The 15,576-nt window shown below is 38.4% G+C and overlaps 1 protein-coding gene and 1 long non-coding RNA gene across 8 annotated transcripts; one reads left to right on the forward strand and one right to left on the reverse strand.

Moving 5' to 3' along the window:
• The first annotated feature begins 5,171 nt into the window (after positions 1–5,171).
• ankrd49 (ankyrin repeat domain 49) lies at positions 5,172–8,879 on the forward strand. Of its 7 annotated transcripts, none has more exons than XM_020601983.1 (3): positions 5,172–5,193; positions 6,517–6,741; positions 7,870–8,879. In XM_020601983.1, exons 2-3 carry the CDS (start codon positions 6,523–6,525, stop codon positions 8,344–8,346), a joined length of 696 nt encoding a protein of 231 aa, XP_020457639.1. In that variant the 5' UTR covers positions 5,172–5,193; positions 6,517–6,522; the 3' UTR covers positions 8,347–8,879. The 7 variants fall into 7 exon arrangements, with proteins under 7 accessions (XP_020457639.1, XP_020457634.1, XP_020457635.1 ...); XM_020601978.1 differs by lacking the exon at positions 5,172–5,193 and adding an exon at positions 5,224–5,307; XM_020601979.1 differs by lacking the exon at positions 5,172–5,193 and adding an exon at positions 5,231–5,307 and having other exon boundaries at positions 6,483–6,741.
• On the reverse strand, positions 8,211–13,982 carry LOC109961290 (uncharacterized). Its single transcript, XR_002275118.1, has 4 exons — positions 13,910–13,982; positions 13,645–13,720; positions 13,251–13,493; positions 8,211–8,298 (listed from the first exon to the last, which is right to left on the reverse strand). It is a non-coding gene; the product is annotated as an uncharacterized LOC109961290 (long non-coding RNA).
• Positions 13,983–15,576: the final 1,594 nt, after the last annotated feature.

A 15,576-nucleotide genomic window follows, 5' to 3' on the forward strand; every position in this document is an offset into this window, starting at 1 on the left:
ATAAAAATAGAGTCTATATATATATATATATAGAGAGACAGAGAGAGAGAGAGAAAATGTATAACAATAGAGTCAAAAAGAGTACAAATAAAACACAAGACCTATGTACATATGTAGTATTGCAGGCCTACATTAGTGCAGTCAGATGGATGGATAGCCTGGAAAAACTGTACTTAAGCAGCATGTGTGGTTCCTCTTTATAGTGATGTCAGAATCAAAATTTTCAATAGGGCCCCCTCTGGTCCTGCAATAAAGCCATTATTATTTCAGTTTATGTTGGATTGACATGATGTAACTGTCTGGTTAGTCAGATTACCAACGAGACTTGAACCTGCACATAGATAGTACCTAGGTTTGCATGTAAGTTCCACAAACCAACTGCACGGTGGTCAAATGATAACTTTTTGAATTCTTATTAAAGTCCACATCATCAGGGGCAAATTTACTAGACACAAAAGCCACCCCAAAAAACTCAGTAACCCCTGAAAAATGAGCACATATATGAAACATTTTAGTTTTGCTGAGGGGAAAAATACAAACGTTAAAGCAGCTACAGTAAATGAACAGCAGTTTGCAGCCAAGTGATTCTGCTTTTGGCAAATTAAGAACAGAAAGACTTATTTCTCTCTTGAGCTCATCCCTGGGGTTGTCATATTACTCATGTTAAGAACCAGTTTGATCACTATGTGAGCTAAAATAACCATAAAATGATTTTTGTTGTTACTTGAATCGAGTGTAACATTTGCCTGCAGATAATCAGGTGGGTAGGATTGAACTGTAATCAGAATTTCATTTCAATCTGAAGGGTACCACAAAAGCAGAAACAATATCATTTTATTTTTTCAGAAGACATCCTAGAATCATTTGAGAATCACCAGAAGCATTATCATGATCAGGCAGGGGTTATTTTCTAAGTCAAGGACTCAGTTGTTTGCTAGTTAGTGTGGAAGACGACTCTGCAGACCTACTGGGCTGTAAGTAGGTGCTCTAAACATGATGTAAATAATACATTTTCCTAGAAGAGAGCTGATTTGTCACTTCTGATCATTTCTTATCACCATGAATCACAACTTCAAACCATGTTAAGTGAATTTTAAGTAATAATTTGTGAAATATTCAAAGAGAAGCAATGAATATAACAGTGTTAGATTCAGTCATGCATTCATTCATTCATTAAGCCTTAAAATGTGGTCATAAATGATGAATGTTGATAAAAGGAAACATGGAAAGTGTAAGGACATGGTGGACACTTGGTATTTAGTCATTTCAAGTAGGCATGTTTTTACATGATGCAATACCAAATCTGTAGTCAATGTTACACAATTAAATGTGCCAAAGAATGGGAGAGCATTCATATGGAAGCTCAATATATGAGTTAAGTGATGTTTACCCAGTGTTCAACAGTGCAGGTCTGCTTGTGGTTCCAAGAGACCACAGAAATAGAATGGGAGGCAGAGCCTTTAGCTATCAAGCTTTTCTCCTGTGGAACCAGCTCCCAGTCTCAGTTCAGGAGACAGACACCCTCTCTACCTTTAAGATTAGACTTAAGGCTTTCCTCTTTGATAAAGCTTATAGTTAGATTTATATAATTTGTTTTAATCTAATTCTATTATGACAATGAGGAAAGGTAGAAAGGTACTTAGCATACTGTGATATGTTATCTGATATTTCATGGCATCATAACAACTAATGTGGCTGAACAGGAATAAGACTGACAGCCATCTTGGGAACTGCAAGCAAACAGGGGACCTGGGCCGTCCTGTTGCCACAGAGTATATTTAACCATACCAGTGGTTAGAGGTTTCTTCCGTTAAAGGGAGTTTTTCCTCTCCACTGTCACTTGCTCAAAGGAGATTTGTTGGGTTTTACTCCATAATATTAATAATAGTAAGGCCTAGACCTTACTTTGTAAAGTGTCCTGAGATGACTTTTGTTGTGATATGGCACTATGAAACCGAATTGAAAATTATTTGTCAACCAAGCTGTCATAAATCTTCAGAGCTCCACCATAAGCAACACCATTTTCCAAACCTAACCTACCCTTAACACAAAGAGCAGACATGTGTAGTAATTTACAGCATAGGTCATAAATCCTGCCTCCTCCATGTTAGTGGATGGGACATGAGCCAAACTCCAGTTTTTTTAATCTGCACAAAAACCAAAGCGCAAAAGTGACAATTAGCAGTTAGTTAGGCTATTTCCCCATCTTTGTGCTAATCTTAGTTAAGCAGCTACCGGCTGTACCTTCGTGTTTACTGTACAGACGTGAGAGTGCTATCAATATTCTAATCTATCTTATATATGAAACTGAAACGAACTGTTATGTTCTCTTTTTGCTTTTGTCATTGGTATCAGACATCTATTTTGGACATCAACAACTAGCTTTTTCCTCTTTCAATATGTCCCACTTGAGTGTGCATAACGTGGATGACAGAGCTTCATCACTGATCTACAGTATATTTGGCTCAATAAATAATTACAATTCAGCTTGACCTTCAAGTACATAATATGTTCTACTTTTGAAAAGATGCTGTTTTATAAGTTTTGTAATGAAGATGGGATCTACATAGCAGAGCCAGCCAGGTTTATACCGAAACTTAAATTAGCCAAAGAATAATGGCCCAACATCAGTAAACATTCCAGAAGTGTCTCTATAGAAACATTGTTATATGATACATTATTGCTGGATTTGTGCTCCGCTGTGGAGAAAAACAATAAAATAATCAATAGTACATACAATAAATAGACAATAGTATTGTCATTACAGCAGCATCAACACGTCTGTATTGATATGAAGCTCGATGCTGCTATAGTTATTCTATCAGCTCAAGCACAACCAAATAAAAAATTATCAAGCAGCAGCACAGACACTATGACTTACTCAGCAATGTAGACAGAAACACTGTGCTTGCTTCTTTAAGATATTCCTCTCAGAACATTGTATAAGCTGGCTCATACAAAAAAGTATTTGTCTTTTCTTGCTGGCAGAAACTCAAGCTGTTCTTTTTTCCCTGAAATCTTTCAAATGATCCTTTGTGATTCAGTTGTACTGAATCTAATCATGTTCAAGGTAATCAAAAGCTGAACAATTCCCACCAGCCCTATTAATACAAGGACATGTGTTATTTTAGTAGCTGTTTTAAATGGTTATAGCAGCTGCTAAAATGAAAGAACATGGGATTTAAAGTAGATGTCTGGATGATTTCTGCATCATCTTTGGTATGTTTGACATAAACGCATAGTCATGTACATCAGGACTTTGTATGGTTTATACAGTGATTTTAATTCACATATGGCAGAAAAATCCTCCAGTATTTGTACATTGTATAAATAAATATGTATCATAAAAGACATGCAAATTAATCTTATTACTTAATAATGTTTGTGCATATTATTTGAATGTGATTTGTCTTTGCCAAAGATCATGCAGAAGATCTTATCCATTCATCCATTATCTATACTGCTTATCCTGGACAGGGGCGCAGAGGGGCTGGAGCCAATCCCATTGGGGGAGAGGCAGGGTACACCCTGGACAGGTTTGTCAGTCTATTTATACCGAAACTTAAATTAGCCAAAGAATAATGGCCCAACATCAGTAAACATTCCAGAAGTGTCTCTATAGAAACATTGTTATATGATACATTATTGCTGGATTTGTGCTCCGCTGTGGAGAAAAACAATAAAATAATCAATAGTACATACAATAAATAGACAATAGTATTGTCATTACAGCAGCATCAACACGTCTGTATTGATATGAAGCTCGATGCTGTTATAGTTATTCTATCAGCTCAAGCACAACCAAATAAAAAATTATCAAGCAGCAGCACAGACACTATGACTTACTCAGCAATGTAGACAGAAACACTGTGCTTGCTTCTTTAAGATATTCCTCTCAGAACATTGTATAAGCTGGCTCATACAAAAAAGTATTTGTCTTTTCTTGCTGGCAGAAACTCAAGCTGTTCTTTTTTCCCTGAAATCTTTCAAATGATCCTTTGTGATTCAGTTGTACTGAATCTAATCATGTTCAAGGTAATCAAAAGCTGAACAATTCCCACCAGCCCTATTAATACAAGGACATGTGTTATTTTAGTAGCTGTTTTAAATGGTTATAGCAGCTGCTAAAATGAAAGAACATGGGATTTAAAGTAGATGTCTGGATGATTTCTGCATCATCTTTGGTATGTTTGACATAAACGCATAGTCATGTACATCAGGACTTTGTATGGTTTATACAGTGATTTTAATTCACATATGGCAGAAAAATCCTCCAGTATTTGTACATTGTATAAATAAATATGTATCATAAAAGACATGCAAATTAATCTTATTACTTAATAATGTTTGTGCATATTATTTGAATGTGATTTGTCTTTGCCAAAGATCATGCAGAAGATCTTATCCATTCATCCATTATCTATACTGCTTATCCTGGACAGGGTCGCAGAGGGGCTGGAGCCAATCCCATTGGGGGAGAGGCAGGGTACACCCTGGACAGGTTTGTCAGTCTATCTCAGGGCTAGAAAATCTTATAAATGATGCACACAAAAAATAAATAAATAAAAAAAATAAAATAGACATTTCAAAATCAATCGCACTAGGGTTTACAGTTCACATTATGGCTATATACTGAACACAGAAATTCTTAAGACAGAAACATAGCATAGTACAGTGTTTCAAATGACGTTTTGTATATGTTATTATAAAATGTTTGTCATTTTTTATTTAAAACTTGCCAGACTAATTCCAGCCCACTCAGTGCACTTGGTATTAATGTACTGAAGCCTAATGCTACTTAATTAGAGTCTGACTTCCATTTTTGTCCTGATGAATTGGCTCCACACAAATCCCTTGAGAACCTGTTTAATGGGGAAACGCAGTGTTTTCACTTAACAGCAGTCTCTATCTGTAGTTTTAACAAAATAATGTGCATCCTCTTGATAAATATATGACTAGTTTAATTAATAGATATATCTATAATGTCTAATTCAGGCGCCTAGGGCCCAAAAGCAGCACCACACACTTCATCTAGCCTACTGCGTCCTCCCTGGTGATAGCCTGCCATTCTGCCAGGTACCATATGGGTTTGTTCGATACAAAATAAGACTGGAAGAAGGGTGCGTATGCATAATCTGGACTACGATTAATTGAGCCAAAGAAGAAGAATTCAGCAACTGCGAGTGCTTATGGGTAGTTGTGTCTTTCAATACTGTTTCTCTCTGAAGCTAACCTGTTAAACAACTACATATCCCGGTATGTGTTCTACAGTTTACAAGAGTTTGTTTTGACTCGTGGAAGTGGAAGGTGAGGGTAGAACTACTTTAGCTTTTATTTCGTTAAGTAGTAAAATCTCCCGTGATTGTTGTTGTAACGTGAGAAATGCTGCTCAAATGTTATCTTCAGCGGTTACTCGTGACGTCAACGTAACATTTATAGTGACAACCATTGTACAATATGCCAAGGTAACCAGAATGTTAGCTTCACTAGTTGCAACTACTAGCATACAGTGACTGCAACTAAACTAACCACTAGGTAATGCTAACGTAAATACCGCGCTATAAAGGGTTTTACATTAGCTGTAAGTAACGTTAATCTGACTGTTGTATAGCCCGGGCGTCTTGCTTCACGATGCCGATTGCACATTTTACATGGTTGCTAGTTCAATATATACGGAGCTAGCTAACGATACTAGCTACGAGGCTAACGTTACAACAGGCCAATAGTGGTGGTAGAAGTTCTCAGCTCCTTCATGCGTATTAGTAACGTTGTACTCTGTTACAAGGTTTATTTAAATGTTCTACATACCAATACAGATGTATTATCAGCTAATACTATTTCGTTTTAAACTAGACACTTGATAGAAAATATTGTGACGACCGCTGGCTGGGTTGAGGAGAGCTGGCCTGACCCTATCCTAAACTGTGACATCTAACTATCCAGCTGTGTGCTGACACTGAGGAGAACACCGTCTCTGTCTTTTCTTGGCTTTATTCAGGCGTACAAAAACACGAAAGAAAAGGGTTGTAAAACGCAGCACTGTGTGCTCACTGGAAAAAGTAACAAAACAGAACATTACAGGTCTCTTCCCGAACTTTACCATCGCCCGCCAACAGAACCTAAAACCACACACCCACCTGTCATTCCTCTTATACCCTCCCGCACCTGTTCCTGTCCTGTCCCTGTCCCCCCCCCCCAGAACAGCGCGGCATTTTGCTAGAAAACAGCGGTAACCAATACATGAACAGCTTTCAACAACAGTGTCAAACCCATTTGCACACAACAGAACACACGAACATCAGCGGCCGGTCAGGTTCGCCACAATATTAACCAGCAGTTTGTGTAATTTCTTTCCGAGATAACGTAAAAGTATTGAATGTTAATATGTTCCGTTTTCATTCTCTCATATAATCTCTTTAGTCCGATATTATTTCTTCACTGTCGCTTTATCTCAATTTACTTAACTACGTCTGATTTCTCAGTGTCTGTATGTCTTGGATTGTCTGATACAAACAGGGAGCCATGGACTTTCCTGAAGATTTCAATCAGCTTGAGCTCCTGAATACACAGGGACACTTGGTCCCCCATGGGGCCAGCAGCCAGTGGACCGGAGCAAAAGATGAGGAGGAGGATATGGAAGAGGATGAGGAGAGCCACTGTGAAGAGTGGTACTTAGAAAAGGAGGCCACTCTCAAAGACAAACCAAAGGAGCTCATCCTGTGGGCAGCAGAACACAATCGTGTAAGTGATGTTTTGTTTTGGTACCACCTTCAGAACTCAGACCTCACCTGTTTATTCCACTCTGCACTTGAACTCTGTGTTTTAATGGGTCATATGTTTGATCAGCAATGATGGGTGATTGGCCAATCACTCTGAGATATCAGATTCTGTGCTGGTCAAATTTACACACACGATGGTTCATGTCTAGCACACAGTGGCACAGACCAAAAGCATAACAAGACATGCTGTCTATACATTTTCACTCTACACCTGTCATGCAGCTACAGGGTAAGCAAAATATACAGAGTGGGTAACATGGATAAAAGTGTCTATCACACTGTTTGTAATTTTGGATCACAATACCAATATGCAGGAAATCGCCACAAACATTAATTTCCAGGAAAATCCAAGCAGTTGATGGATAAACATAACCAGAGAGGCAGATCTGTTTTAAAAAACATAAAACAGCCCTGCTCATTGATTTACAATATTGCCCAGAACTGTCTAAGACACAGAGCTGTTTAAAAAAAATAACTGCCACAAAACAGTGTTGAAAAAGCTTTTAAAAAGTTGTTTTTCATTAAAGAGCATAACTTAAGTAAACAATGCTGATACTCAAACAACAATGTTGAATCCCTTTTTAAAAAAAATCCCAAAGAATTGTGACCAAGCTAAATACTGAGCTGTACATTATAGAGTCAAAAGTAAACTTGAGTTGTCTCTGGACAAACTGTTTTATCTGTAATATTTTGATATTAAGCGGTGGACATATACACCAGTACTGATCTGCAACTGTTATCTGACAATGCACTACATAAATAAAGGTAATGCCAAAGGATTCACTTACTTTATTACTATATAAACATTTACAAAGAAGTTCACGTAGTGCTATTAAATATAAATAAAGTTTGAATATTTTGTTAGAGCAGTACCGGCGAAAAAACAAAAATGGCCAAAGCTGTCCCTTGCAGCAAAGTCACCATTTTGCTGAAAATAAATGGAGAAGATCAGCTAGAATAGTTGTGCGACTTAACTTTCAGTGAGTCAATTATTGCTACGGAAGGAAAACAACAAATGGCAAAGCATAAACACATTTAACATAACACCTGTTATTTCCTGACCCACAGTGTGTCCTTGTTTTTTTTCCAGCTCCCCACAGTGCACAAGTTGTTAGCAGCTGATCCTTCACTGGTGCACTGCTGTGATGAGGACGGTTACACTCCACTGCACCGTGCGACATATGGCGGCCATGTTGATGTTGTTTCTGCTCTACTCACTGCCGGATCTAAAGTGAACCCTCGCACCATCGATGGCTGGACGCCTCTTCACAGTGCCTGCCGCTGGAGCCGCGTCACCGTGGCAAGTTTTCTTCTGCAGCACGGAGCCGAACTGAATGCCCAGACCAACGGTGGGCTCACACCACTGCATCTGGCTGCTTCCCACACCAGCCTCACCAAAACAGACTCCGCCCACATCTTAGAGCTCCTCTTGTCTCAGCGACACCTGAAGCCAGGGCTCCGCAGCAGCAGTGGGGAGACGGCTGCTGAGGTGGCCCGACGCAGTGGGCCCTATCACTTCCTATTTGAGATGGTAGAAGACTGCGTCAATGTGGTACCGATTTTATGAACGAAAACACAGGTGCACACACAGTCTCACATTTACACATTTGTTTTCACTCTGGACAGCGGGTATGCTAGCGTTTCATCTATGTCATAAATTGCAAAAAAAATGCCTATTATAATTTCCAGTGCCACATCTTCATTACGTTGTGTTTGGTCAGCCCAGCAGTTCAAAACCCAAAGAGTTGTAGTTTACTATCATGTATGACAAAGAAAAGCATCAAATATTTACATTTAAGAAGCTGAAACCAGACAAAAACAGGCATTTTTGCTTAAAAAATGAGAAGTTATTCAATTGCCAAATAGACAAATGACTTAATTCACTAATGATTGTTTAAATAATGGATATTTATTAGATGTTACAGGTGAGCATTATTATATTTGCATTTGTTTAACTGAACTTAATGTGAACAGACTGTGGAAACCCTCATGTGTTTGTCTCCTGTACTGTCTCTAAAGCTGTATTTGATGTTCATGGTCTCATGGCAAAGCATTTATCTGCTGAAGTATGATAATACATGAATGCTGCATCTTTTGAAAGACAGTGGTCCTGAATCATTGTTTATTTCTGATGAAATGAATATTAGGGATGGGCATTTCAAGGTAAAATGCCAAACGATATTCACTGAACTGTATGACAATTAGCCAACATGGAGCGGCTGGTGTACCTATTAAAGTGGCTGGTGAATGAAGTCTCTCTGTGTAAATCCCACAGTAAAATACAACTCTTGTGGACATTTGGTCTTTATTTTCAGACCTGAAAGAACCCAGAATATAGTCCCTGAATGACACTGGTTCAATGCTATGTGTGGACAATTTCAAATGGTATGTTCTGTACTGCAATTCAGTGCACAGTGCTAATAATAGTGAGGAGTGTGCAGAATAACAATAGCTTTGTATCTGTTGAGTGAAAGTCTTTTTTTCCAAGAGGAAGCCCAGTTAAAGATACTCCCTAAAAGTGGACCCTAGAGCTTATCTTCAGGTAAGATTAGAAATTCATTGCACCACATATGGTCCATAGTGCTCCAAGTAGAAATTTATTTTTATTAGCAGCTAATCTTTTATTTTCTTGAATCATTGTTTGATCACATCTGAAAAGAGTGAAAAATGTTCATCCAAAAGTGCAAACTATTAATTACATGAAACAGAGAAAACTTTCAAATTTTCATACAGTATTTTAAGCAGCCACAGCCAGTTTCTTATTTGACCTGATGAAGATCCAATTGAAATTTTAAATACATCATAATAATAATAATACATATTTAAAATACCTTAATGTGGTGACATCTTTCTCCTGCACAAGACTCACACTTTAAGAGAGCACTTACATGTCAGTGAGATCTGGTGGTTCATCATGTACCTGGAAGGTGCCTAGAATGTTGTGATCAGCTGGAGAGTTTTGGGGCTTCTGTTTCCTAGGTCATATGATGTATAGCCCAATATCACAACTTACAAATTTGCCTCAAGGGTCTTTACAATCTGTACAGCATAAGACACCCTCAGTCTGTAGGCCCGTGAATCAGTTAAAGGAACCCTTTAACGGGGGAAAAATGCAAGAAACCTCAGGACGATCAATAGAGGCAAATCCCTCTTCCAAAGCCGACATGCAACAGAAGCTGAGTACAGAATAGAGCAACATAACGGATTTATAGTATGGACAATTGTCTCAATTGTCAACATATATGAAACATATGATCCAGGAGGACAAGCAATTTCCAGGTGCCTCCAACAGACTTGAGCCACACGAGTGCCTCTCTAGACATCATTCACACACAGGAGATGGAAACAACCCCACTTTAGAGAGAGAGAGAAAATGAGTGTATTCATGGCAACAAGGACCCTCGGTGACAGGGTGTAAACATCTCATGTCTCATTTCCATCATACATTCATTTTGCTGCTGTCTTTTTGGCAGCATGCGATGGAACTGTAAAACAGGCGAGTGCTGGCCCTTCATTGATGGCACAGCTACTGCTGTTCAGTGACACACACTTGTGCAAAGATGACACAAGTGTTATTTTGTCCCTGTCATCACCTAGCGCATACATACATAGTCACAATAAGTCACAACAGCCTGTAGATATCAACAGATATAACAAGAAGTCAATGTTTTTAACACCCTGGGTTTGTAATGTTTTTAATGGACTCTTTCCTAAAGGTGTGGCGATTCTGAGTAACTGTTTATTGTGATTTGTGTACAATTAAAATGCACTTTCTAGTAAACACTAACCCTGCAACATAGAATGAATACTAGCCAGTGGTGCCAGTCTGCAATTAATACTCAGTGTGAGAATGCAGACAACTACAGGAATGGTAAAATGAAAGAAACAAAGCTTAGGCTCAAAGCTCCATCCTTTGGTGATGGAAAAATAAAAACTACCTGTGGGGGGTGTTCGCCCTGCAGTGGAGTTCCACACATCCTCACTCCTCTCTCATTTAAAGGCAAATTTACAGGTAGCACCTGCTGTGCAATGATAGGGTTCTTATACGTACTGGCATTTTATTGTATTATAGAAGTGGGCTGTGAGGCTTCAAGGGGCAGATAATACTGAACAAGCTGGCGGTTAACCTTGTTGTCCATTTTTCCTGTCAGACAAATGAGGGGAGTACAGACAGAGCAATGCCACATTTTTCAATGATAATACATTTAATAAAAAATTTGATAATTTCAGGGAAAATGGACCTACTGTTCCAACTGCTTCGCTTCCAGTTGTTTCTAGTTAATTGGTACTGAGTATGTGCCTATTTGTCAGTGTTGTGTTTCTTATTCTGTGTAGACAATAGGCATTTATACATTTCAACATTCTCATGTGATCACTTATTATTATGATGAAATGATGGGATTGATGCAGCTCAGGAAAATAGTGATGCAGCTTGCAGTGATTTTGAAGTTCAGATTAGTTTGCTAGTAAAACAGATCCTATGGAGCTGAAGTGAACACGTGACTGAAGAAAGTTTTAACGTTTTTAAAGCTGCATTAACTAAGATTTTGCACACATTTGGATAAATCAAGTAAAAAAACTGTCTAGCTGTGTTTTCTCCGTGCTGTACTACCCCCCACCACCAACCCCACCTGGACCTACAATGCATCTGCAATTGAGGTAACAGCTTATTCCACCTTTACATGTTGTCTTTTAACATCTAGACTAATATGACGAGTGGCTGCAGAATGATCATTTTGGATGAGATGTACTTTCAGAGATATCCCAGAAGAGTCAGTAGCTCCAGGAGAGTAGGACAGAGGCAAACTCAAGTTTTAATGCTTTAAAGATATTTTTTTCAAAAAGCTGAGGACAGTTATCACGTTCATGAGTGCCAAATACTGATTACACTGTCTCACAGGTGGACAGCACACTCATCCACTCTGCTCTCACGAACTTCATCTCAACACAACTATGACGTCATCCACTGTTAGAAATCTCCAAGTCTCACCCTTTCAGCTATGTAAGGCATTTTATGGCCGTTGCTCTGTACCTTTCACTCCTGTCTGAAGCGCGGACGGGTATCCAGATGGTCAAAGCTGGGTAACATTTTTGATCGCAAAGATTTGTTCTAATAACAAGAAAATACCAAATTACTAAAGGTGTAATTTGATGAAGTTATTATGGCACTTATTGTAGATAATTGTAGAAGAAAAGGGTGGGCATGTCATTATTTCACTGGTGGCTTCAAGGCATTTTCCCTAATCAACATATAAAAAGGGGAACTGATATACATCAGAGATTTAAAGGTCAAACTAGCACAGGTGGACTGAGAGGAAGATGAACTGAACCTAACTGCATGGGACAGAGGATTACAGTTCACCACAGCCTAAAAGTGTACTCAGTGAGACAAACACAATATGCCAAAGCTGGGCTAATCATTTTTCAGCTGGATAACTCGTGATAGTTTTCTGGACATCACAGCTAGGAACCTATTTTAATTTAGCAATTACATTTCTACTGGAGGAAATATAATTGGCCTGCATTCACAACACATCAAGGATGTGTTGTGAATGCAAATTCATCCCTGTTCTCACAGCAAGACGAGGACAAAGCAGGGGCCTCAAGATGATAAAAGGACAGCGGTGTGGTTGTATTGCATTGCAGGGGGTTACTTAACCGTCACTAGAAAATCGGTTAAGTGCCATTAGAAAGGGAAATAGTTAGGTTTTGCTGTTCTTCCATCACACCTTTTCTTTCTCTGCCATTATTGTGAGGACATTAAGCCTTCAAAGGGCTTTTTGAGGATTAAGACTTGGTTTTAGGGCTGAGGTAAAATCGGGAAAGGCCTGGGGTTATCAAGTTGGCTGTGATGGGAACGGTTATGGTAGGGGTATGGGAATGTATTATGTCAATGAGTGTCCTCATAACTTTGAAAGACCTGGCAGTCTCTCTGTCTGTCTCTGCAGTCATTTAGCTGCCACATTTGGAGGAGGAACCGTTCTGTGGATAACATGATAAAAGCTGGTACAGGTAACAAAGGTTCATATTTAATCTAGAAAAGGTAAGTGGACCACATTTACATAGCACTTTTCCACACATCAGTGGTGCTGGCCTTTCTCTAGATGATATGGAAATAAAAGTTTGACAACATCTTTACTCTAATTTGAATCAAGCAGGTCAAGTCGAGCCCCTATAGGTCAGGCAATTCACAAGTCATGTCAAATGAAATTCTGATTTTTCTGATAATGTTATGAGAATATCATGTATTTAAGTGAAACGTTCACAAACCTCCTCTGGTTATTAATTGTGCGTTAAACTAATCTATTAGAAAAAAGTCACGTCCTTCGTGGCTAAACTGTTCTCAGTAAAATGTGTAATCGATTCGAAGCCAAGTCTGACGTCTTAAATTTAACATAATCTTTCCAGCTAACCTTTGACCGGCTGACAAGTTGACTGACGTTAGCTGAAAAGACGCGTTCACGTACTTACCTTTCGCGGTGACAGATGAAGTTGGATGTTGTGTCGCTGGTTTTTGCACTGCAGAGTTTCCACACCGCTGTCTTCTTCCAGGTACCGTCATCAACAACACAGTCCTTGAATCCAGATTTTATTTTTATTTTTAATTTTATTTATTTATTTTTATTTTTGGACTAGTTCCCCTCCGTGTCCCGCGACCTGCGGTGCCCTCTGCTGGGCCGGTCTGCTGCGTTCTGGTAGGTTGCCAGGTTTGCACTAGAAATCACCCAGTTTCAAAAACAGAAGGTTACTTCTCGATAGCTAGAAAAAAAAATGTAAATATTAAAAAGTGAAGTCACGTCAAGTCATCAGCATCAAGTCTACGTTGTCAAATCAAAGTCGTGAATACCAGAGTAAAGTCTTTTACCAGTGGTAGTCCAGCAAGACTCAAGACCTCAAATGTAGTCTGACTGGAGTCAAGTCATTTGCCTGGAGTTCCCAGCCTGTGGTAAAAAGAGCAATGAAAGTCAAGAAAAACATTAAAGTTACAGGCCAAAGAGCTGAAACTCATTATAAGTTTGGCCAGAGCTGCAGATTCAGATGAAAATGATTTGTCAATTAATCACTACTAGCAACTCCTTTCACATGGTCCTTGTAAAAACATCAATCAAATCAATGAATTTATTAGTTACCAATAGTGACCAATATCGATCCGGGCGGCAGAGGTCCCACATAATCTATTTGTTAAATTCCATCTGAAGCTTGTATGTATCCGATTGAACACATTAAAGCCCAAACAAAACTATATATCAGTAATGACTGGATACTGTCTGCAATAATCATTGTAAGATCTGATGTGAGAACCCATGGCTCCACCTATCCGATCCACCTATCCGATTGTCTTTGCTTAATGCTCATATTAAAATAAAATGTGACATTCAAAAACAAATTAGTTTTGTGTCTTGGATTAATTAGCATATGCATATCATACACACCTGACAGAGCTGCAAACTGAGGGCCAGGTTTACAAAGAATGATAAGCATGATATTCACATGAACAAGTAAGTTGTAGCAATATTTTATGTTGATCCTCACTAGTTCTGCAAAGACTGCATGTTGAACACAGTTATGTCCTCAGTGAGTCATGATTATTCAATGTCTAAAAAAAAAAATCAGTGTATGTATGTTTGAGCAACAGAACACTAAATCCACCAAATCAAACAAATTACAGAGATACTTCTGATTTATTTTCATGAAATGCTGCCTGGTTCTTCTACAATTCATTTTCTAAGAAATGCAACTAATTAATTTGATATATAAAGGATGTATTAGAGACAATGCATCATTGAATATCAGATCCTATTTACACAAGCAGCTGACTCTGCCACACTGTGAGTCATAGAGCTGTGACTCATTCATCTCAGCTTCACATATTGTTTGGCATGACAAAGGAAAGCTAACTGGGGATTTTCAGAAACTTTGAGTGTAATATCATCTAGAACTTTAGTATGTGAATTTATTGTTTGCATAGGGATAAAGAACGGTGTGCAAATTATATGAGATCTTCAAATGTTAAATAAAGGTTCTAGTTACTGAGCTTTTCCATCACCTTGGAGAAGTCACATCTTACCCTGTTACAGAAGAAAAGAAGAGTTCTTCAAATTAAATTATGATGTTGATTAATTTACATGCTAACAATAGTTAGTTTGCTTCTGACAAGCTAAATGTTGTGAAGGAGATTGTGGATCATAACCAGGATAATGTTTATATCATAATGTTACGTTAATACAAATCTCAGTTAAACTGTCATTTTAGAAAACATCCAAACATGTTGCATGGGAAAAACTAGATAGATATTTGACTGTACTTTCACTTTATGTATTGCAACATACATCAATTCCATGCCAAATTTTTTAAAAAATGTTTGTGTGCATGCACGCAGCCATGCGCGCATGTATCCCAGCAATGTTGCCAGCAGTTACAAATCCTCCACCCTATAGGTTCTCCTTTATTGTCTAAACACAAAGAAATGCACGCACTTGTGTACTGTAGCTGTGTGTTTCCTAGTGATGGCAGCTCCGTCTCCAAGAAAATAAATTATCCAGTAAACAAACAACTTAAAATCCTCTATTCTAAGATAACCTAGAAACGGCTTAGGTACAGTATTACTCATTTCACCGACCTGCTTCTCTTCATCTATACGTCCTCCTCTGTAAGTGGTTTACTTGTCGTGCGGAGAACCAACAAAGAATAATGGCTTTTGCCTTGACTCACCTCTTCATTATAATGCATGAAGGGTGTTAAAATAAATGTCAAGTTTAGTGAAATGTAGGATTGCAGTCAGATACATAGTTACTAT

Source organism: Monopterus albus, unplaced genomic scaffold (assembly GCF_001952655.1).
Source record: "Monopterus albus unplaced genomic scaffold, M_albus_1.0 scaffold54.1, whole genome shotgun sequence".
Lineage (NCBI taxonomy): Eukaryota > Metazoa > Chordata > Actinopteri > Synbranchiformes > Synbranchidae > Monopterus > Monopterus albus.